The sequence below is a fragment of the Petaurus breviceps genome, unplaced genomic scaffold (assembly GCF_028583685.1).
Source record: "Petaurus breviceps papuanus isolate PSGF00001 unplaced genomic scaffold, PetGlider_PUasm1.0 179, whole genome shotgun sequence".
Taxonomy (NCBI): Eukaryota; Metazoa; Chordata; class Mammalia; order Diprotodontia; family Petauridae; genus Petaurus; species Petaurus breviceps.
The window spans coordinates 8,903,571-8,927,689 of record NW_027185779.1 but is presented as its reverse complement, the minus strand read 5'-3'; the positions used below and the strand labels follow the sequence as shown (position 1 = coordinate 8,927,689).

Genomic DNA, 24,119 nt, shown 5'->3' with positions numbered 1-24,119 from the left:
GTGTGTGTGTGTGTTATATTTTTTTCCTTTTTTTTGATGTTTTTGTTAGACTTAACCAGAACTGAAAAAGCGACATTGAAATCTCCTGTTACTGTTGTATTACTGTCTGTATATTCTTATAGCTCTGTTAATGTTTCCTTTATGGATTTAGATTCTATGGCATTTGTAACCTATGTTTAATATTGATACTGGTTTTTTACCCATGCTCTTTTCAGCATAATAGAGTTTATTTTTCTATCCTTGTTTATATTATTTTTATTTTGAATGTTTGTTTTTGCATTGTCTGATAGCGTGATTCCAGCTCCTGCTTTTTTTGGATTCACATGATATATGGTAAATTTTTTTTTCCATCTCTCAATTTTATTTCGTGTATGCCATTGTTTTAAAAATGTGTTTCTTGTAAGCAACAGATCATAGGGTTTTGTTTTCTTATCCAGTCTGTTACTCTTTTTCATTTTATTGAATTGTTTAATCCATTCACTTCTCAAGTTATGAGAGTTAGGTTTATATTTTTCCTCCATTTGTCTCCAAATCTTGTTTTTTCCCTCCAAATCAGGATTCTTTCCCCACCTTCCATTGTAAACACAGTAATATGTCCCTTGAGTAATTTTAGCCTACTCCTATTTCAGTGCCAACCCCATTATCATTGGTTCTCTACCCTGTCTGCTCACCTCCCTTCCTATTTGTTACCCCTTTCTCTACTTTTAGAATTTTGCTTATTTTCTTTCTTGTTTTATTTTAGTTATTTAGTTCTTCCCCTCTTTTTCCCTCAATTAAGGAATCAAGTAGAATCTCTCCTTTCCTCCACTTCAGCTTGCTTTTGTTCATTAGTTATTAAAATTCATTCTCTGCACTTTTTTCTAAAACTGATTTTCTTTCCTCATTCTCTTCAATATTTATCTTTCTTTTCTTTCTATTCTAGACATTTTTCTTTGATTTATGGCCCTTATACTTATTTAATTACTCCTTTATTGTCTATATTCCTTATGATATACCTTTTGAAGTACTTATATTGGTTATGTATTTCTAACATTTTTGTTATTGCCTTGTAGGTCTTGACCTTAGCCCCCCCTTTTTTGTCATACTTCACTCTTGGAAATACCAATTTCTGTAGGTAGTAAAGAGGATATTGCCCCATGCAAGGAATCTTCCTCTGTTCATGATTGTACAGTCCATTATTCGCCTTTGCCCTCTACTTGGTAATTTTCCCTCACCCCTCCTTTTGCCTTGAAATCTTTTCCCTGGGTTTCCCGTACTTCCTTTTCTTTGCCCATTTTCCTACAGGCTCTATTCTTTCTGAGAGACTACAGGAGTTATTTTCCCTTCATTGTTAGCTTTTGGTTCACATATTCTTCTCTGTCTTTTCTCCCTACTCCATTTTGTTTTCTCTTCCTTTCTGTAATTTAGTCCCCCCCCCCCCAAAATGACAACAACAAAAACACATTGATATACTGCTAGATGTTGTGAGGGTCAGTCCATAATATTTTAGTCTCATTTCTCCACCATCCCTTTTTAAAAAATAATTCATTTATTTTGAGTTTTCAGCATTAGCTTCCATAAGACACTGAGTTTTGAATTTTCTTCCCCAATCTCTCTTTTTTCCAGAGACAATCTATGAATTCTTTTGATTTACACCTTGTCTTCTGTGTTCAGAAGTTCTAGCTAGATTTCTTACATTATTTCTTGCATAATGTTGTTAAAGGTTTTGGACTCATGTTCTTCTAGGAGACTGCTGATCCTTAAATTGTCTCTATACATCCTGCCTTCAAAATTGATATGTTTTGCTTGTATGGAGATCATGTTTTCTTTTAATTTTATTGCTTTTTTCTTCTCTTTTCCAGATTGTTCTTCACTTTCATGTATTCATTCCTAATCAGTTTATCTTCTTTTTTATTTCTTTAATGACACTTGCTACCATGGATTCAGATTTTTCTATTCTCATAGTTATTTCTCCTGTGCAGGCTATAAATTCTGCTCTTATCATTCTTATTTTTCTTTTAAACCAGTCAGCTTGTCATTTCACGCTCTCTTAGAGATCCTCAGGGTCCTTTGCCTTATCAGATATTGATTCATTTTTCCTTTGCCTTGCAATACTTATTCATAGATGCCTGAATCTTCTTCCCTGATTTGGAGGGTGTTTTCCCTTTCATTATTAGTGTCTTTCGTCTTGGTTAATCTCTTTATGTGTAAGATCTTAAATGAATTTTCTTTATTCCAAGATCTTTACTAATTTCAGCTTCCCTTTCCCCCAATTTCCCCCTATTCCTTACTTTCTGACTCCCTTCCCTTTGATGGCAGTTTTCTCAGGAATTGGATCTCAGAGCTGTTTCAGCCTTCTCTCACACTGGGAAATTCATAGTTCTCTATCCTCAGTCTCTTCCTCAAATGAGTTCTTGGGGATAGAATTGGCTCTAGTTGAATTCTAGGCTATTTCCCTCTAATTTAGTAGAGTGCCACACAGCCCCTACATGTGCCCAGCTCCCGTTTTTGCTGTTTCTCAGTTGTCTGTCCCAGTTCTAATGTGGCACAGAGCAGTACCACTCCTTGCTGCTGTCTTCTTCCTTACTGCTGTCCCAACTTTAGGTTTTGCAAGCCCATGCATCCCTGTTGGTGGAAGTAGGATACGTGGTGGTGAGGGAGGGACTGTTGAATTAGGAATTAGGCTTTTTTGCTTTTGGTTCATTGAATTTTTACTTTGCATGGGGTCTTGATGTTCTAGATAGTGCATACAGATGAAATTGTTTTATCTCCCATTTTGGAGAGGCTTGACAGGTTGTAAGGATCAGAAAATCTATCTAGTCCTCATTCTTGTTGGTCATATGACTCCAAACTTGGGGAGTAATGAGAATTTTCAATTCATGAGTCTGACTTAAAGGAAGCAATTTGTTCAGAAATGGAACTGCTAGAGTTTATTACTAATATTCTGTTCTGATCTTTGAATCAAGCAATTGATTTATTGAAAAGTCACAAGAAAACATTTTGAGTTAGTGGTAGGGTTAAGGTTTTTGTTTTGTTTTGTTTTTTTTTTGCCAAGTATTACAAGAGTAGTTAAGACCTGTGGCCTTGAGAATCACTTTTGTCCTCAAATAATTCCAGCTTTTGGGAACTCAGGGTACAAAGAAGTATTTCCCTTTTTTCCAGCATTGGCAACAAGCACATTAATGTTTACCCACTGAGCTACTTCATTTTCCCTTTCTTTGATCTGCTTCTTTGAGCTGGGAAAGAAAAGCTTTAGTGAAAATGAACCATTCCCATCACTCCTCCTGACATGTATGAACAAGGGTCATAACACTTGGGCCTTAGTTTGGAAGGGTGTCAGGGAAAGGAAGTGGATCAGATGAGTGATCATTTAGAATTGATGGAACTAGGGAAACATAAAGAAAGCACCCACTATAATGGACCTTTCCCCTGCCTTACAAAATAGGTAAGTTGTAGCAATTAACAAGCCATCATATGACTTAAGGAACCTTTGGTACAGCATAATCAAATTCTGCTTGAATTTTAACATTTGTGTGTGTTTGCTCCCATCTGCCTTCTAAAACCCTGAGAGCTTTTAAAAATTAACTTTGGTTCTAGGTTGAATTAAGCTGTGTAAATATATTCAGAATAAGTGATAAAAATGTTCTAAAGTGAACAGAGGTTGCATTTCTGAGCACACTTGATATTGCAGAGTGAAATAACATGAGTTAAGAAAACATTTTACCCTTCATAAGTTGCACAATTAGATGGATCACTGAATATTCAAGTTCCCCCTTAGACCCAAGTGAGATAAGTATTTAGTATATGTTGCAATGTATTTATGGAATTTAATAGATGGTGGCAGACTTACTTCTCTAAGGATTGTTGCCAAAGACTAAAATTACTTACATATGTGGTAGTGTTTAACCTTGTGGTTCTGAGATTATGGTATGAAAAGCAAATGCTAATGATAAGATGTAAAAAAAAAAAGACTTGACATGTTTCAGTTTAGAAGAAATCTGAATTAAAGACTATGCTCTGCCACTTAGCTAGCCCCTGGATGACCTTGAATAAGTTGCTTCCCATCTCAGTCTCTGTTTCCTCATATAGAGGATGAAGGGGTTGGACTAAAATACTATTATTATGATCCAGCCAAAGGGACCTTCTTATTTTTCCTCACACACGATGCTCCTTTGCACTAGCTGGTTCCCATGTGTGGAAGTGCATTCCCTTTTCACCTGTATTTCAAAGAATCCTTTGTTTCAAAATTCAGTCCCAGTAGCAAAAATCACAAACATTCTTGATTCCCTCTCACTGTTTTTATTTCTTCAGTTCCCTTTGTGTTTATTGTCTATACTTTTGTATGTACAAATTATCTCCCTATCTAATGGAATGTAAGAGAGAAGTTTCATTATTGTCTTTGTATTGTCAAATAACTCATTTATCAGAGATGTTTATGGTAGATTCCTTCAGGTTATGGTTTGGAATTAGTGGCTGATGAAGTCCCTTTCCAGCTCTCAAAAAAATGTAATTCTTAGGAATTTCAAAAATATTTTTAGTAGTAACAGTATTATTATAAAAATACAACTTCTCAAGGTGACCATTTTGAAAATAGCTGTCAATTAAATCTGTCAAATAAAATTACTAGTATATGTTTTTTTAAAAAATCAATCATATTCTAATGTGGAAATGTTTCATATGATTGTACATGAATAGCCTATATCAGATTGCTTGCCATTTTGGGAGAGGGGGAGGAGGGAAGGACGGAGAAAAAAATTTGCAACTCCAAATGTTATGAAAGTGAATGTTGAAAACTGTCTTTACATGTAATTGGGAAAATATATAAGTGGAAAAGGTCACTCATTTTATAATCAAACCTTGTATAATTTATATGCAATACAATCTTTTTTAAAAAATTAATTTTCTTGATTGTCAAACATTTATTTTTTCTCTCTTCATGTCTCCTTCACCACTGGGAAAAAAACCAAATATTTGTAACAAGTTGTAATGTAATGTAAAGGAAGGCAATTTCCCAAGGTTCAGAATACCAGCATAGGTGCTCTCCATTTTATTCAGTGACCAACCAAGAACAGAGAAGATCAAAACATGACATCATTCCAAATACAGCATTTACTAAATGTGATTAAATAATCTCCAAGCACTACCCCACCCCAGGACCTTCCAATCATTCAATCAATTACAAAGTCCCTGTTCTAAATACTTCTCCACCCCTAGGCTATACCTTCATTTAGTCCACCACAAAGTCCCTCTTCTCAAATGGAGATTAGTTTCCAAACATAAGGTCAAAAGTTCCCCACCCCTGGATCACAATTGAATCTACCCCAGAGTTACATCAAGTTTAAACACAGCACTTAATACCCAAATGGAGGTCTTTTCTTCATCTTGACATGAGGCAAGTTCTCAGCAATCTTAGTTCCTGGGGAGACAAGGCTTAGCAAGGCCATAAGATACATTGCCAGTCCCTTCATGAATTCATCCTCTGTCTGTAGAACAGTCCTAGAACCCCTGAACACATTAGCAAAACCCTCTCCCAGGATTTCTGTAAACATACAACAAGAAAATCCTTCTTCAGGGCTTCTGAACCAACAGAAAGGTTCCCAGACCCCTGTGACAACAGCACTGTCCTTCACCAGTGGACAGTATTCACTCTGTCTGCAGGACAGTCTCCAGACCCCCGCAACAACAGCACTGTCCTTCACCAGTGGACAGTATTCACTCTCTGTCTGCAGGACAGTCTCAGGGCTTCTTAACCAAAAGCCAGGTTCCAGGACTTCTTCAACAACAGGACTGTCTTTCACCAGTGGACAAATCTGGCAAAAGAACATCAAAACAGACAGACAAAGTACCAGCAAAACAGCCATGTCTCCTCAGTCCTTGGCAGCTCAGGGGGCAGGCCTCAAAAGTCCAGGGCAATTCAAAGCGGCCACCAGCAATTCTCTTAGTCTCTCTCTCTCCACGAGGTGCTGCTTCCAAAACAAAGTTCTTCTGCCTCTCTCTTGTCTCTCCAAATCTATGTCACCAGCTCCTCCCAGTTCAGGACTTTCTTTTCACATCAACAAGTCCATCCCACAGGTGGGATTAACAAGCTCTGGGTTTTAACACAATCAGTTTAAAAACCAAGCCAATACAGGGGAATCTTTAATTGCCATTACTATCACACAAGTATAGTCGAGCAAGCAAAACAAATTCCTATATTGGCCATATCTCAAAATGGTTCTCATTATGCATATTAATTCATCACTTCAGTTGGTAGGTGGGTAGCTTTCTTCATCACTGATCTTCTTGAAACATGGTTGATCATTGAGACGATCAAAGTTCTTAAGTTTTTCAAAATTGATTGTTTTTAAAATATTGACATGATATAAATTGTTCTGGTCCTCACTTCACTCTGCATCAGTTCATACATGTATTCCCGGGCTTTTCTCACATACTCTCTTTTTATCATTTCTTATAATGTAGTTCCATTACATTCATAAGCCATACTTTATTGTCATTCCTGAATTGATGGGCACCCACTTAGTTTCTAGTTTTTTGATGTTACAAAAGGAGTTGCTATAAATATTTTTGTACATATAGGCACTTTTTGTGTTTCTTCGATCTTTTTGAGAGTACAGACACAATATATAATCTTCTGTTTATTCCTATTATTTCACCAATTTGGCTATATCATAAATAAAACCTTACTTGGGATGTAGAAAAAATTTCACATATACTTAGCCTGTGACATAGATAAATATGTAATCCTGACCATTAACACTAGTTATTAATGGCTTCCACTTTATTTGAAAATCATTAATTATGGCACTTGGTCTTTTCTTGGCTAAAGAATATACATTTCTTTAGTAGTTAACATTTGCTTTTATGACTTTTTGCAGTTATGATTATCTTCTGAATGTTTTCTAAGTTCGGTGCACCCTCTTTACATGATAGAGAGCAGAAGTAGTTAAAGTCCTATATGAAACCAAGTAGAATTGAAAGATTGTCTAATATTTATAAAATTAGCCAGTCTAGTAAAAAACATTGAGTTGGAGTTTTAGGGATTAGCATAAGGAAGATGTGAATGTCTAATTTTACTGAGAAGTACAAGACTGAGAAAAACCATTTAATTTAACCATTTGATGTTTGGTCTCCTCAAATCCTGAATTACAACCTTTAAATTGTTGTTTATTTTGTTGTCAGTACAAATTATAATGAAGTTTTATCCTATGCTTTTATGAGGAATGAAGTTTAATTTTTTATTTTTCCAGCCTCAATATTTAGTTTGTGTTTATTATTAAAATAAAATATGTAAAAAATTAAAATTAAATTCAAGCAACTTCTAAAGGTATGTTGGTGGTTTTTTTTTCTTCTATAAATGAAAGTCTGACTATGTTTCTCCACGTCTCAGTAAACTGTTGACTCCCTTTTACGTCTAGGATCAAGTATAACCTCTGGTAAGCATTTAAAGCTTTTTACAACCCTGGCCCTTTCCTACCTTTCTCCTCTTCTTACTATTACTCCTTCCATACATTCTCTGGTCTTGCCAAACTGGCATACTTTTACAGTTCCCCATGCTATGCTGTTTGCCAGTTTTATTACCAGTCAATTCTTTTAGTATTTCTTGGAAGAGAAGACAACAGATATAATACTGTTTAATGACTCTTTGATAGTAAATATCAGGTGAAGGAAACAGGGAACTGTATGCTTGACAAAGATTTTTGCCACTATGATGGAGGAAAACCAGAAGAATCTAGGTTGAAGAGAGATCCCCTGTGGAAAGTCAATTCCTCCTCACCTGTTTGTGCATAACATGAAGCTGATTTCTTCCAAATCCTAGAATACTGCAGAGACTTCTCAAAAAGATCATTCAAAAGAGTTTGAGTTTGTTCACATAGGAAATTCCAAGTGGATGAAGAATGTCTATTACCTAGATTTCAACATGTATTTGCAGGAACACCCTATAGAGGCGATCCAATAATATACATACCCAGGAAAGACAGTATGAATGGACAAGCTGGGCTGAGAGCAGGTGCACAACTATTAATTGTCTGAGGTTAGATCTGAGCTCAGGAAAATGAGTCTGTCTGACTCCGGACCTGACACACTATCCACTGTGCTATCTAGGGCTTCTCGATAGGGCAGCATTTTTTGTGAGTAATAAGGAATTTGTGTCTATATCTTTATCCCTATCTGTATCTTCATCTGAATCATACACACTAACCATAGGTATCCTCTCAGGCTCTGTCCTAGATCTTCAATTTTCCCTATTTTTTACTTGGTGATCTCATCAGATCCCATGATTCAATTATCTCTATGCAGATAATTCTCAGATCTACTTACCCAACCCTAACCTCTCTGCTGACCTTTAGTCTTACCATCTACAGCTGCCTATTAGACATCTTGAACTTCAGATATCCCATAGACATCTTAAACTTTTTCTGAGATTCTTTGGTTCTTTGATTTTTCAGTTGTGGATATTTAGAGCTATACCTTCCACATTACTATGTATGTTCATAGAGCAGGCTTGTTAGTATTCCAGGACTGGATGTAGTTGGTACAATGTCACCAGTGAGTAGGAGAATTTATAAATCCTAACCATTAATAAGAACTGTTTCTTTTATTTTTGTCTGCTGTGATAGTAATGGCAATTAAAGATTCCCCTGTATTGGCTTGGTTTTCAAATTGATTGTGTTAAAACCCAGAGCTTGTTAATCCCACCTGTGGGATGGACTTGATGTGAAAAGAAAGTCCTGAACTGGGAGGAGCTGGTGACATAGATTTGGAGAGACAAGAGAGAGGCAGAAGAACTTTGTTTTGGAAGCAGCACCTCGTGGAGAGAGAGAGACTAAGAGAATTGCTGGTGGCCGCTTTGAATTGCCCTGGACTTTTGAGGCCTGCCCCCTGAGCTGCCAAGGACTGAGGAGACATGGCTGTTTTGCTGGTACTTTGTCTGTCTGTTTTGATGTTCTTTTGCCAGATTTGTCCACTGGTGAAAGACAGTCCTGTTGTTGAAGAAGTCCTGGAACCTGGCTTTTGGTTAAGAAGCCCTGAGACTGTCCTGCAGACAGAGAGTGAATACTGTCCACTGGTGAAGGACAGTGCTGTTGTTGCGGGGGTCTGGAGACTGTCCTGCAGACAGAATGAATACTGTCCACTGGTGAAGGACAGTGCTGTTGTCACAGGGGTCTGGGAACCTTTCTGTTGGTTCAGAAGCCCTGAAGAAGGATTTTCTTGTTGTATGTTTACAGAAATCCTGGGAGAGGGTTTTGCTAATGTGTTCAGGGGTTCTAGGACTGTTCTACAGACAGAGGATGAATTAATGAAGAGACTGGCAATGTATCTTGTGGCCTTGCTAAGCCTTGTCTCCCCAGGAACTAAGATTGCTGAGAACTTGCCTCATGTCAAGATGAAGAAAAGACCTCCATTTGGGTATTAAGTGCTGTGCTTAAACTTGATGTAACTCTGGGGTAGATTCAATTGTGATCCAGGGGTGGGGAACTTTTGACCTTTTTGTGCTCTGTGATTGACAAATGAAGGTACTTTACTTATGTTTGGAAACTAATCTCCATTTGAGAAGAGGGGCTTTGTGGTGGACCAAATGAAGGTACAGCCTAGGGGTGGAGTAGTATTTAGACCAGGGACTTTGTAATTGATTGAATGATTGGAAGGTCCTAGGGTGGAGTAGTACTTGGAGATTATTTAATCACCCTTAGTAAATGCTGTATTTTGAATGATGTCATGTTTTGATCTTCTCTGTTCTTGGTTGGTCATTGAATAAAATGGAGAGCACCTATGCTGGTATTCTGAACCTTGGGAAGTTGCCTTTCCTTGGAATTACATTACATCTGCCAATCCTAAGATTAAAGAAAAAAAAGATTGTGTGCTATAAGGTAGTAACAGCAAGTTATCCTTGTACCTAATCTTGTAAGTCCAGCTAAAAGAATGAATATTTTTGGAGAAAATTTCCAATAAGTAATCACGTTGAAGATTATTAGAGAAATGTTACTGAGGAAAAAAAATGGGTTGATGGACTAATTGGGACAAAAGAATCTGCAAAGTCTCCTTACCATAATGTCAATTGGAAGTGTCTGTTGACCTCAGGTCTTCCCTGGAACATAGTTTGAGAAATTCTGTCTTATTGTATTATAATTCTTTCAGAATTAATATTCTAAGTATGGAATATCTTTTAACTCAATTAATCAATAAACACTTATTAAGCAACTGTTTTAGGCAAGAAAACAGTCGCTCTCCTCAAACATTTAGTTCTCCAAGTGTGCTAGGTTGGAGTAACTAAAATGTACTTCTGGATCAATTATTCCACCCACCCCAACTTTATACTTTAAACCTTCATTTAAAGATGTGTCTTTGAGGAGTTTCTATGTCAAGGTTCTTAGTTTCTTCCTTCCCTCCTTTCCTCCCCCTCCCCCACTAGAGATCTGGAATTAACTGCTTCCTACTTTCAGAGTGTTGATGGTTTTTCTGTATGTTGTCATTTCCATGACAACACAACTTTTTGATTCAGAACTTCTAAAGTCTGAGTCTGTGTCATCTAAGCTTTGATTTCTGGGTCCATTTCCATACCTCTTTGTTTCTTTTTCAAATCATGAGTGAGAGATTGTTACTCAGGGCTGCTAAGGGTGAAAAAACCACAATTGTTGTGCTCCGTGGGAAGAACCTTATAACTGTACCCACTTTGGTGAGAAAACTTTACCACCTCAAGACTTTGGACCTCATGTCCAATAAGATCTCCAGACTGTGCCCAGAATTTTTCAGCTTAACTAAGGTGAGGTATCTATAGAACATACAGAATAGGGGAAGAAAGAGGAAGGACAGTAAGAGTGAAGATTTGTCCCTATTTCTTAGCTCCCTGGAGATTGATAGAGAGGGATGTGGGGAGGTGACTGTTTTCTCCCATTGGACTTGAATTCTGTAGTGAATTAGGATCTTTTAGCTCTATTTCTATTTCTTGGCTGACATTTTGAAGCAGGGGAGGGGTCCTAGGAAGTACTCATCTTTGCTGAGGCTAGCATCTGGAAAGGGGCTGGAAGTTTCATATCTGCTTATCTCCCTTGGAGGCTCACATCTGGAAATATGTAGGAATATCCCAGGGATGCCTGTTTCCTTGGGGAGTATCCTAGATGCCTTACATCTGGAAGAAAAAGAAACATTCCAGGGAAGAGATGAGTTATTGTTGTTTTCCCTAGCTTCCTACAACAGACCAGTCCTTGAAATGGAGTTTTACAGTGAAGGAAGGAATATTCATTTCTTTTGAAATATTATTTTTAAAAAGTTAATATTTAAATAGAGACTATCCTTCATAAAGAAGATCAGTTGACATGAACGGATCCCAGAAGCTTATTCTAAACATTTATTTACTCCTAATAGTAAGATGTTTAAAGTGCTAAAAATCTTGAGGTTGGCACAGAGTACAGGGATATTAACTTAGGAATATTTTATTGTTCAGTTTTAAATTATTTTCAGCACCAGAAGGGCCTACGATGCTGTTCGTTCATTGTAGTAGATTGGTTTTAATTGTATGGCAATTTAATTCTATAATAATGCCATAGTGATTTAATTCCATTATAAATATTTCTCAGTTGACCATAGTTATCTAAAACATTTCCTGTCCTGAGTATTTTGGCATTGACTTGACTAATAAATTCTTTGATAATGAAGATTCTCTATAGTGAAGTAAATTCTTTTTTTTTAAAAGAAACATTTTCATAAATCATATGAAAAACAGTCTTGATGTATATCTTTATGGTCCAGCAGTGATGTTTCCTGTAAGCTCTTCAAATGCTTACATATGATTCTGTGAGAAGTAATTTTTAGGTACAAGCTACACTTTTGATCACTATCCTAAGACTTGATTCCCTTCCCACCAAATGCCAGCCCAACAATGAAAACATATAGAAAATAACAATAAACCTAAGTCAATAGCAAAACAGAAATCAGAGAGAGTATGTATGTGGGAATATAATACCAGACAATAGAGAGTGAAAGATTTCTTCAAATGGGATCAAGACAACTCTACTTGAACAATATGAAATTCTCAGATTTTATCCAAAGGGAAATTCCCTGGAGTCTCTAGTATAGTTAGGGGGAAATAGGGACATGATTGGAGTGCATCCCAATTAACCAGCCCACAGTACTATTGAAAAAATAAAACGTGCACTAGCAGTACACAATATATATGGCACCATATAGAGTCACCTGGTAGGATACTACACTGACAATATACCTAACCACATATAGGACATAAAACATGCACATATTGAAAGTCCATGTATATACCATAGTGCACAATAATCACTCAAAAGCAATGAGTGTGCTTAACAAAGCAAAGCTAGCAAACTGCAACAATAACAGTATCATTACGCCTGTACATAAAATATAACCTAATTATAAGCTTTAGTATACGCACAAAAAATTAATAAACATTGCTATAGCATGAAAGTAGCACAAAATAAAGTAACATAGCAAAATAAAAAACTCCATAGTACAGCTATAAACATGCAATTTTATATGCAATTACATGTGAGGTTCATTTCACCTAGGTAATGTCTAGTACTGTCCCCTAGGAACAAGTGTAGCTCTGTCTTCAGATTTGTCTATAATTTTCATAACTTAGCCATAGTGGTCTAAAAGGCCCAGTTATCTCATCACTGAGACCCCTTCGGTCCTGTACTTGATCTCGTAGTTGGTGTGGGCTGACCATAAGGATCATTATAGATATCTTTATCTGCCCCTGGGCTAGCATCTATGTCAGGTTGACTATCAGTGTGTTCATGATCTGAGGGTTTTGAATCTTTTCCCTAGGAGCTTCTGTAGCAGTTTTGGGGCAGGAAAGGAGTTGATCTGGGTTCAATTCTCATGCCCTACAATAATGTATACAGTTTGCTTCTCTGGTTTCATTATGTTCAGCACCCATTTCTGGGTCAGAAAATCTTTGTACAGTTGGTGTACAGCCTCTTTATTAGTCTTTGTCTAGATGAGTGTCCATCAGTTCTCTTCATTTACGTTTTAGAAAGTCCAAATAACTCTTCTACGGGCAAGAGGTTGCAGTGAATAGCCCTAACAGGACCCTCTCCATTTTCTGGGGCTATTTTGTTAACAGGCAAATTGCCCAGCCTGTCAACAACTTTGTATAGGTTAGGTTTCCATCATGGCTAACTTGTGAGTTGCTTGTTCTGCAGTATAGAGGGAGAAGGTGAGATGACTGCATTCTCAGGGAGAAAGAGAATATTTGAGCTCCATTCCTGAATTTCTAAGTTCATATCCTGGTCGCTCTTATCTCTAAATCCCTTTCCCATTTTCTGTCCTTTAAAACTGAAAATGATGGCTTTCACTTTTAGTCACCACAGTGGTGATCCCTCCACCTACTTTAAGTACTCAATATGGTTTCACTCTCTAGTCCTCTCTTCTTTGTGAAAACAGGAAATCTAATATAAAATGTTTATAACTTTTGAATCTGTTCTGCCATAGCATAAGTATATTTATTAATTGTCGGAAATCTAGATTGGCTGAGTTTCAAGAGTTAGGTTGGACCCTGTCATTGGACAATTCTGGATGACGATTCATTCTTATATGCAACACGATGACACAATAGATTGAGTACTGGACCTGTCATCAGGAAAACCTGAATTCAAATGTAGGCTCAGACACTTACTAGCTGTGTGATTCAGGCAAATTACTTAATCTCTGTCTGCCTCAGTATCCTCATCTGTAAAATGGCTGCTACCAAAGCAGGAGCAACCATTTCAGGATGACATTTTACTCACCTATAGTCAGAAAAAGAGACCCAAAGTAGAAGAGGTGACAAGAGGCTTCGCATAGGCAAGTGCATGAATGAGAATGCATTTATTAAAATTATTGCTATGTCACAAGCACTGTGCTGAATAATGAACACACAAATACCAAAATCAAGTCTGTCTCTGCCCTGTTTTGACCAGACACACACACACACATATGTATGTATATATCTTGGTCTGAAATGAAGATATAGGATGATTGCCTTATTGCTTCCATCAATGATATTGTCAATTTAATTGTTGTTCCCAGAGTTATAAGTGAAAAGCAGCATGAGGGAGGAGGAGGTTGTTCGAAAAGTGTCAGGAGAGTTGTGTGAGGTCACAACTAAATGAATGGAACTTGGCATGAATGTGACTGGAGAATAGTGTAGTGGGCCTAGGTTTGGGCTAGATATGAGAACTCAAAACAATCAGGAGCCCAGGTCCCAGCCTAGGAGATGGAGTGCAAGATTGGAAACAGAGGGTGGAGCCTGAGGAAATGACATGAAGATGGCTTGAGTGCTCTAGCTGTCAAGTGCGGGCAGTCTCCATTTTGGCTAGGGGTAAGAGAGAGGGTAGGGGCAGCTAGGTTTGCCCAGTGGTTAGAATGCCAGACCTGGCCTCAGGAAGACTAGGATTCAAATCTGACTTCAGACACTAACTAGCTATGTGACCCTGGGTAAATCATTTAACTCCATTTGCCTCAGTTTCCTCATCTGTAAAAAGAGTTGAAGGAATTGGCAAACCACACCAGTATCTTTGCCAAGAAAACCCCAAATGGGGTCATGAAGAGTCAGACTAGATCAAAGCAACTCAACAACCATAAAGAGAGGGTAACCAAAGGCCTGTTCAGCCACGACCCCTCACCTGCCCTTCACTGGAGGTCCCAGAGAGGGAGTTTCATGCCAAACATCTGGAGCAAGAGCAGGAGCTATTTCTCCTTTTTAAATGACACAGTTCTGTCTGTTATCAGCAAATCAGCTGGGGTGCATTTGGCACCTATGTCCTTATCCCAGATTCAGGAAGGTTGTTTGTGGTGCTAAGGAGGTTCAAGCTTTGTAATTTCAAGCTCCACCGCTGTATCTTGCCCTGAAGAGCATCAATGAAATCCACATGGCAAGATTCATTTAGCTCTGTTCTGAGACAATCTCAAAATCTACTGTCTTCAGGGTGGGCCCAGACATACCACAGCTGGTGGGCCTATAGATCATAATCATCCCCAAACAGAAAGATATGTAAATATGACAAATGACATTTTAAAACATTTATCATCTTTGGGGGATGGTCCTTAAAAACCTAAAGCATATTAACATCTGTCTCTAGTTGCTGAATATGCAACCACAGCTGGCTTACTAAATTAATAGTCTAGTTGGGGCCCCAGTAGAAAAAAGATACACAATGGAAAAAGCAATAGATCTAAATTCAGGTGACCTGGGTTCAAATCCCAGCTCTGTCACTCCTTGTGTGACCCAGGATAAATCACCATTCTTGAGCTTCAGTTTCCTAATCTGTAAAATGAGAGTATTGGGCCCAATTGAACTCTGACATACATTGCAGCTCTAAATATAGGCTCTTATGATCCTACAACTCATGATATGCAGCTAGAAGCACAGTGACCACAGGGTACAAGGATCTCATGTCAGGGTGTCCAGTTTCTGGACATTCTTTTCCTCAGTATTGGCCCTCTCATACTTTAGCCACAAAGCCATTTTGATCTAATCTGCCAACTATGCCAAATATTCTGGGCTAGTATAAAGTCAATCACAAGCAGGTCTCCTAAAGACTGCTACTGTGAATAACTTTAAGGATCTAATCACATAGTATAGTGAACTCTCTTTTCAGCAAGAAACTAAAGCAAAACATTCAAGAAACTAAAACACAACACTAACGACAATATAACATAATAACTTATTACTAAGGTGACCACATAGTCTTAAACAAAACATCATTCAGTAAGTCACAATCTCCTCAGTCAGTATAAAGTACCCATCTAAAATCTTCTTTCACCTTGACTTGAGGCTGGCTTCCAATTATCCTTAAGTCAATCATCCTTAAGAGGTAGTGGAAAGTACCATCCACTCCCTAGATCACAGTAAATTACAATATTATCAATCACTACTGAGTACCCAAGTAAAGTTCTCTTTCATCTTGGCTGAGGTTGGCTTCTCTGCTCCTGTTCCATATTGTGGTTCATGGGGACTGCTCCACCCCAAGCTCTTCACAGTTTCTGTTTCTAGGAAAACAAAACCCAACAGATTTACAATATCTACACACATTGCTGGCACTGTCATCTCAATTCTCTTTCTGTCTGAGAAATCAGCACAAATCAACAGAGTGCTTCTGTCTGACAAAGTAATACAAATCAACAGACAGAATGCTTCTGTCTGACAAAGTAACACTAACACAGAACAACAAACAGTGTTGACATCACAAACATTCTCTCTTGGTCCCAGCTCATGCTCAAGCTTTTATCTGCTCTGCTCCTTCCTCTTCCACTCTTTTGGCAAGTTCCTCCCACTGTGGGCTCCAGTGATGACATTAGGCCTATTAAGGGCAGGGCAGATCTCTAAACTCCCTTGGGCCTTTTAAGAGCAACACAACTATACTATTTCCAACAAAGACTTGACACAATCAAAGGTGAGGCTCAAAGGCACTTGATTAGCTGAAACAAGGAGCAAAGTAATATTTTGCTTGCCATTATAGCCAGGCCTGACTTAGGCTGGCTGGTAGTTCACTTTAGAAATGAATTGAAATGTGATACTTGCCAACTATAAACTGGACACAGGGATGGGGAACCTATAGCCTTGAGGCCATATATGGCTCTCTAGGTCCTCAAGTGACTCCTTGACTGAATCCAAACTTTACAGAACAAATCCCCTTAATAAAAGGATTTGTTCTATAAAACATGGACTTAGTCAAAGAGCCACACTAGAGGACCTAGAGTGTCACATGTGGCCTTGAGACCTCAGGTTCCCCATCGCTATAATGAACTGAGTTTTATTTAACACTCACACCTAAAGGACATTCATAAAGGAACACTGCAGAGCCAATACTGGTTCATTTGGGGGCAGTTTCCTGCCACATATCAGTATGTTCCCCTGGTCAGCAGGGTATGCCAACCCTGAGAAGTAACTCAACTTCTTATGCATTGGGCTTTTATATTTAAGTGACCAGGGAGCTATATCAGTGGTTCACTAGTCATTTATCCAAACCCCCCACTGCCTGATCCCCTATTCCAATCCCTCTTAACATACCCACTCCTTTCCCCCAACCCCTCAATTTATCATTCTATATCTGTCTGCTCCTCCTACTATGGTCTCTGGAATGCTTGCTCCATAGGTAACAAACTTGTTTTCATCTTAAATCTTTTCCTTTCTCACTGCTTCCATCTTCTGGCTCTTACTAAGGCCTAGCTCCCTCCTGATGACACAGCTTCTCTAGCAAGCCTTTCAAGCACTGGTTTCACTTTCATTCATATCCCAGACTTACTGGTGGTTGTGATGGAGGATTTGGAATAATCCTTTTTTCTCTATCCTACCACCACCACTCAGTATCCTCTCTTCCTTTGAGGTTTGTTTATTCAATCCATACTTATCACCTAATCAAGATTCTGCTGCCTTATATTTGCTAACCTCCAGGTCAATCTCCTTTCCTCAACCAGATTATTTTCTTTCACAGAGTCCTGGGTCTGGAGTCAGTAAGACTTGAGTTCAAATGTGGCCCACAACACTTACTAGCTCTGTGACTGTGCAAGTCATTTAACCTCGGTTTGCCTCAGTTTTCTCATATGTAAAATGGGATGATAATAGCACCTACCTCCCATAGTTGTGAGAATCAAATGAAGTTATATCTGTAAAATATTTTGCACATAGTAGGCACTTAATAAATGCATGTTTCCTTCTTACTTTCCCTCCAGATGACATTCTTATCCATTCACAATACTGGAAGAGATGGCTTTGCTCTATAACAAAAGTCAGAATCCCAAACTACAAGTCTATAGTTCTGAAATTCACCTCTCCCCCTTAAAATAAAAATTCTGACAATTCTTTGACTATCTATTGTCTCATGGTAGTTTTCTAATTTTTCATATTTCTCAAAGATTACTGAGAGTACTTCTATGATCACTTTTGCCCTAGTATAAGTAGACTTGGAAAAATGGACTCACATGAGATGATTTTGTTCTTGTTCAGTTATGTCCAATTTGATATCTTTGCATCATCATTTGGAGTTTTCTTGGCAAAGATAGTGGAGTCATTTGCCATTTGAAATGGCTAGGTATTTCTTTGATCTCTTCTCTCATATTTAGACTCCAATTCCCCCTTTAAATTCAGAATGATGTCATTAATATTAGGCATACATTCTTTTATATTCAGTTTTATATTCATAGTCCTTTTAAGTCTCACCAATGTCACCTTAGGCAAAAATTTTGACTTGCAGTTCTCCCTTTTTATTTGGGCTTATTCATGATTATATATGTAGAATTTCATTTCTAGAGTCTCTCATTCCTCATGAAGCATATCATCTTGTAGACTTTCCTTGTTCTAGTAGGAGCCTACCAAATAGCCTACCTTTAATTGTTCTGAGTGTCTTTTCCTCTAGAGAACCATATGTTGGTTGACCATGGACTAGAAGGTTGTACTAGTCTCTAGTCATAGAATGTTAGAATTGGAGCCTTCTCATTTTATAAATGAGGAAAATGACACTCAGAGATATGAAGCAATTTGCCTGGGTTATCCAGCGAGTAAGAGGTCGAGATAAAATTTGAAAGCTAGCATTTTATCCATTACACACATGCTGTAATCAATGTATTTGATGTTGCAAACATGTGATCAAAGGATCCCTGGTGATTATTTAAAAAATGTGACACCCAGAAATAAACGTAATATTTTAGATGTCAGCTAATCAGGACAGAATTATAGTAAGGCCATCATTTCACTTCAGATAATGAATGCAGGCTAGAATTTTATTAACATTTTGGGTTGCCATTTACTGTTGACACATTTTGATTGTTGCAATCCATGAAAATCTTCATTTCTTTGGCACAAAACTATTGTTTTTTAGATTTATTTTTCAATTGATAAGCATTTATTTTTTCTCCTTCTGTCCCCACCCCCTGCCATTTAAAAGAAAAATGAAATCTTTGGAAGAAATATATGTAGTCAAATAAAACAAAGTCCCCTAAAATTATGTCTGATAATCATCTTTCTGTTGGGAGGTGGGAAGAATAGTTGACATCAGAGCTCGACAGGACAGTTTGCCTATGAGGTTCCTTTGATTGAAGGGTAGAGTGGAGAGCTTCTCTAAAAATCTCCATTTAAGTAGGGCACCAAGGCCAGCCATCTCATTTCCTACCTGGCTGTATACTTTTGGACTTTTCCATTATGTCTCCCTTCTCCCCACACTGGTAACTTCTCTTATCCCACCTTCCCCTTCCTTTTCAGCTTTTTTTTATGTGTCATCACAACATAGATTGTAAACTCCTTGAGGACAAGAACTGATTTTTTTTTAAAGCAATCGGGGTTAAGTAACTTGCTCAAGGTTACACGGCCAGTTATTTCTGGGTGTGGTGTATCTGAGTATCTGAGTCCAGATTCGATCCCCAGGTCATCCCGACACTGGAGCCGGTTCTCTTACTCGCTGAGCCACCTGGCCACCTCAAGAACTGATTTAAAAAAAAAATTTATTCCTTAGGCTTATCCCAGTGCCTGGAATATAATAGGCACTTAATAAATGTTTATTGGCAAACCATGAGGTACTTTGCTTACACTTTTCACATGTTCGTGTCATTTTCATACATTGAAAAAAATTTCATCTATTTTCATAGATTTATCCCTCCAGTAGTCTGTAATAACCATGAGAGCAGGAATTATATATTGTCTTTGTATCTCTTCCAGTATCTAGCATAATGTCTGCACAGAGTGGGTACTTAATGAATATCTGTTAAAGGCTACCACATGCTAGGATGGATATTGACAAGCTGGAGCATGTCCAGAGGAGGGTGACAAAGATGGCGAAAGTCTTGTAGCTCATGCCTTGTAAGTAATGGTCATCACTGGTATTCATCCCACATTCATATTCTTTTTTTTTTTTAGCCTTCATAACATCTCTCATATACTTCCTGTTCTCTTCACTCACACAGTCACTTCATTAGTTTAGACTCTCATTTCTTGCCTGGATTATGATAATAGTGTTCTGACTGAGCTTCCTGACTCAACTCTTTCCCCATTCCAATCCACCCTCCATTTAACTGCCAAAATGATTTTACCAAAGTCAGGGTCTAGCCATGTCATTCTCCTCCTCAATAAACTCCAATGTCTCCTTAGATCAAACATAAAGTACTCTGGTATGTAAGGTTTTTCATAACTGGGCTCCTTCCAATCTTTCCAGTCTTCTTAGAATTGTATTCTTCTGTGTATTCTAAGATCCAAGCACATTGGTCTCCCTTTTGTTCTTTTACCATGACACTCTATCTCCTGTCTTCATACCTTGCCACATGCCTTGAATACCTTCCCTTCTTGGTGTCCTTGACTTCCTTCAAGAGTCATCTCAAATATCATCTTTTGCAGTTCTTTTCTGGTCCTGCCAGCTGCTAGTGCCTTCTGGTCTCAGATTATCTTTTGTCTACCCTGGCTCTGGATTCACTTTCACCACTCCTACTAACACTTTTGGGTCAGGTCCACAGAGTTTGGCTAAGCTACATCTCCCTTCAGGCTTCTACAGATACCTCTGAAGGGTTGGAGGAGTTTCTCTAGTGGTATTGCTCATATGTTCACCATCCAGTATGTTCCTCCAATTAACATCTGCCTAATATAATTTAGCTCTCAATATCAATCTCCTCAACATAATTTAGCTCTCAGTATTGACTTAATGATCAACAGTTGATCACTCCTCAATATCTATTAACAAATTACCGTCAATTAGCTTTACAAAGGGATATTTACTGAGTAGATATAACAAGAACAGAAGCATAGTATCCTCTGAAACTAGAAGCATATTATCTGCCTGTGGAGTAGATACTACTCTGTGTGGGGAAGCATTCTATCTCTGTCAGGTATAGACTCAAACTTGAAGTGGTAAGTATAGAAATTCTCTGCCTCTACTTACATTTATCAGAAATTGTCAAAAATTACAAATCATGGCTTAACTTACTGTTTAGTTGTCTAGACTTAAGGAAGTAATGGAGTAAATGTTAATAATATAGTTTAAGCTCTACACAATAAAAAGGGCATGGTATGTCCATTTTCTTTTGGGGAAAGCTAGTTGTTAAACATTTGTCAGAATAACACTATTCTAAATGTATTGGGCTTGTCTTCTACTTGTAACATAGGGGTGTCATTTTGTGGCTGAAAGGGAGTTAGAAGCATTAGCCTTTCTTTTCTTCACTCTTTTCCAAGGGAGACTTTAATTTCTACCAGGGAAGGAAGTAGGAAATTGGGGCTAAAGGCTAACCACTCTGCTCTCATAGAGAGGGAGAGTACTGCACTAGAATTATATCTTTCTGTTCACTTAAATATTAATTGTCTGGGGGATATGATTTTAGGTTCAAACTGACTTCTGATTGCTGTTTTATTAATGGGGTAAACAGGATCTCAAAATTTATATTCAAGGTGTGACCCCTTTCCCACTAAATACGAGTTCCACAATGATGGCTGATTGTTGTCCCTCATGCTCAAAGAGGACCAAAATGATATCATTATGCTGGGGTCAAGGCGTAGTGAGAATGACTGGTTGGTCAGACCAATATGAGCTCACAAGGCTCTATCACAGGTTGGGCACAAGCAGTCCATATGAACATTTTGAGTAGAGATATATCTAAATTTGTGTATCTCACATTTCTTTTGAGGTACTTCAATTCTGCTTTGCTCATAGAGTGCAGTACCTTCTTTGATGCAGTTATGCTATGCTGGATGGTTCCCATGTTTCGCAATCCATTCCAAAGTTCTTCAGAGAGAACTTGAGAGTGTCCTTTTATCGCTTCTTCTGACCTGCCTGTGAGTGTTTGCCTTATGTGAGTCTTTTAGGTAAATGTACTTTTGGCAATTGAACAATGTGGTCAGCCCATCAGAGTTGCTGTCTCTGTAGTAGAGTTTGAATATTTGGAAGTTCAGCTTGAGAAAGGACTCAGTATCCAGTACCTTCTCTTGCCAGGTGACCTTCAGAATCTTCCTAAGACATTTCAAATGGAATCAATTCAGGTTCCTGTTTTGGTGCTTTTATATTGCCCAGGTTTCACAGGCATACAAAATGAAGTCAGCACTATGGCTCGATAGACCTTTGGTTTGTTAGGCATTCTAATACCTCTTCTCTCCCACGCTTTCCTTTTGAGCCTCCCAAACACAGACCTAGCTCTGGCAATGCAGGTGTTAATTGTATCATCTGTGTGTACAGTTCTGTAACATATACTGCCAAGGTAAGTGAAATTATCTACAGCATTCAAAATTCCTCCATTTGCTGTACAGTGGTTCCATGTATGGATGGTGTGGGGCTGGCCGGTGGCGAACTCCTATTTTGTTAGGCCAAAGTTAGCACAAGCAGCAGAGAATCAATGCATACTTTGTTGTATCTTAGCCTCAGAGGCTGCATTGAGTGCATAATCATCTGTGTATACAAAAAGTCACACAGGAACTCTCCCTCCACTTTAGTCTTGGCTTGTAGCCATTTCAAGTTAAATCATTTACTGTCAGTGCTGTAGTTGACCTTGATGCCATTTTCATCCTTGTCAAAGGTATCTAGCAACATTGCAGAAAATATATTAAAAAGCATAGGAGGAAACACGCAGCCCTGCTTTCTCCATAGGTAACTGTAACAGCATGAGAGCCTTGTCCATTATCCAGAACCTGGGCAAGCATCCATTATGAAACTGATGATATTCTCTGGGCAACCAAATTTTGCCATAGTTTTCCACAAGCCCTCATGGCTGACAATATCAAAGGCCTTAGTTAGATTGACAAATATGTACAGACCTCTGTTCTGCTCCTGAAACTTCTGGAGTTGTTGGGCAGCAAACACTATATTGATTGTTCCTTGGGCCTTTCTGAAGCTACATTGGCTCTTGGGTAGATGACCATCTTCTAGGTGAAGGATTAGCCAATTAAGGAGGACTCTTGTAATAATCTTGCAAGCCAGGACTAAGAGAGATACCGTCTACCTTTTCCCCCATGATTGTCACAGGACAACCTATTTTCCTTTCCTTTAAGCACTAGACAATGGAGGCATCCTTGAACTCCTGGACTATAACCTCTTTCCATATAACCTGGAAAATTAGGTCCTTAAGTGAAGGCTTTTGACTGAATCTTCACTTAAGTTTCAGAGAGCTGGTTATTAAGCATCTACCAGCACATCCCCGACTTGATTCCTCCTAGAACCTCTATTTTAAGTAAAGTGGCCAGGTGAGCCTTGTCTTCATTCTTCTCCCAGCTCACCTCCTAACTCTCTAGACTTTCTCCTTTCCCCTACCCCTGTCTTGGGCTTTTCAACTTCTTTTTATGTGTTATCTTCCCCATTAGAATGTAAACACCTTCTTTTTGCTTGTTTTTATATTCCCATCACTTAGCATAGTCCTGGCACTTAGTAAATGTTTTTAAAATGTGTGTTGACAGGGCGGCCAGGTAGCACAGAGAGTAAGAGCACCAGCTCCAGTGTTGAGAAGACCTGGAGATCAAATCCCGGGCTCAGACACTTAGCACCCACCCAGAAACACCTGGCCATGTAACCTTGAGCAAGTTACTTAACCCCAATTGCTTAGGGGCGGCCAGGTGGCTCAGCTAGTAGGAGCACCGGCTCCAGTGTCGGGATGACCTGGATCAAATCCGGGCTCGGATACTCAGCACCACACCCAGAAATAACAACTGGCTGTGTAACCTTGAGCAAGTTACTTAACCCCGATTGCTTTAAAAAAAAATGTGTGTTGACTCGATTTAACATCATATAAATTGGTTCTCCCTATTGGCACCAAAGAAAGGGTTATTGTGGAAAGAGAAGACATTCAAATGTCTTACAAGACAATGAGCTATATTCTGAGGTTCTTAAAGGCAACTGGGCAGAGGAATAACAAACCAGAGAGAGATGCTTTTAGAGATTTCCCCCAAACTGATTAAGCTTCAAAGTATGTAGTGTGTACATTTTGTTTTCAGACAGTGAATTATTAAAATTTAGCAGCATAATGTGGTTCTAAGTGTATGGGGCTGTCTTCCACTTACAGCATGGAGATGTCATTGTTTGACTTGAAGGGTGTTATGGTCAGACATGTACTTTAGATGTATCACTTTGACTGCTATAGGGAGACTAGATTGGTGAGGGGGGAGACTGGATTTAGACCAATTATAAGATCTTGTTCCCCAGTCTAGTTAGGAATTGAGACTTTTGGAAATT

The 24,119-nt window shown here is 38.4% G+C and overlaps 1 protein-coding gene across 1 annotated transcript in view; it reads left to right on the top strand.

The window, feature by feature from the left end:
* The first annotated feature begins 10,561 nt into the window (after positions 1-10,561).
* LRRC69 (leucine rich repeat containing 69) overlaps positions 10,562-24,119 on the top strand; it is a 140,071-nt gene continuing 126,513 nt past the window's right edge. The window contains exons 1-3 of the mRNA XM_069086579.1: positions 10,562-10,741; positions 18,896-18,903; positions 18,989-19,000. Of these exons, the coding sequence (XP_068942680.1) occupies positions 10,562-10,741; positions 18,896-18,903; positions 18,989-19,000 (200 nt within the window). The remainder of the gene's footprint in view (positions 10,742-18,895; positions 18,904-18,988; positions 19,001-24,119) is intronic.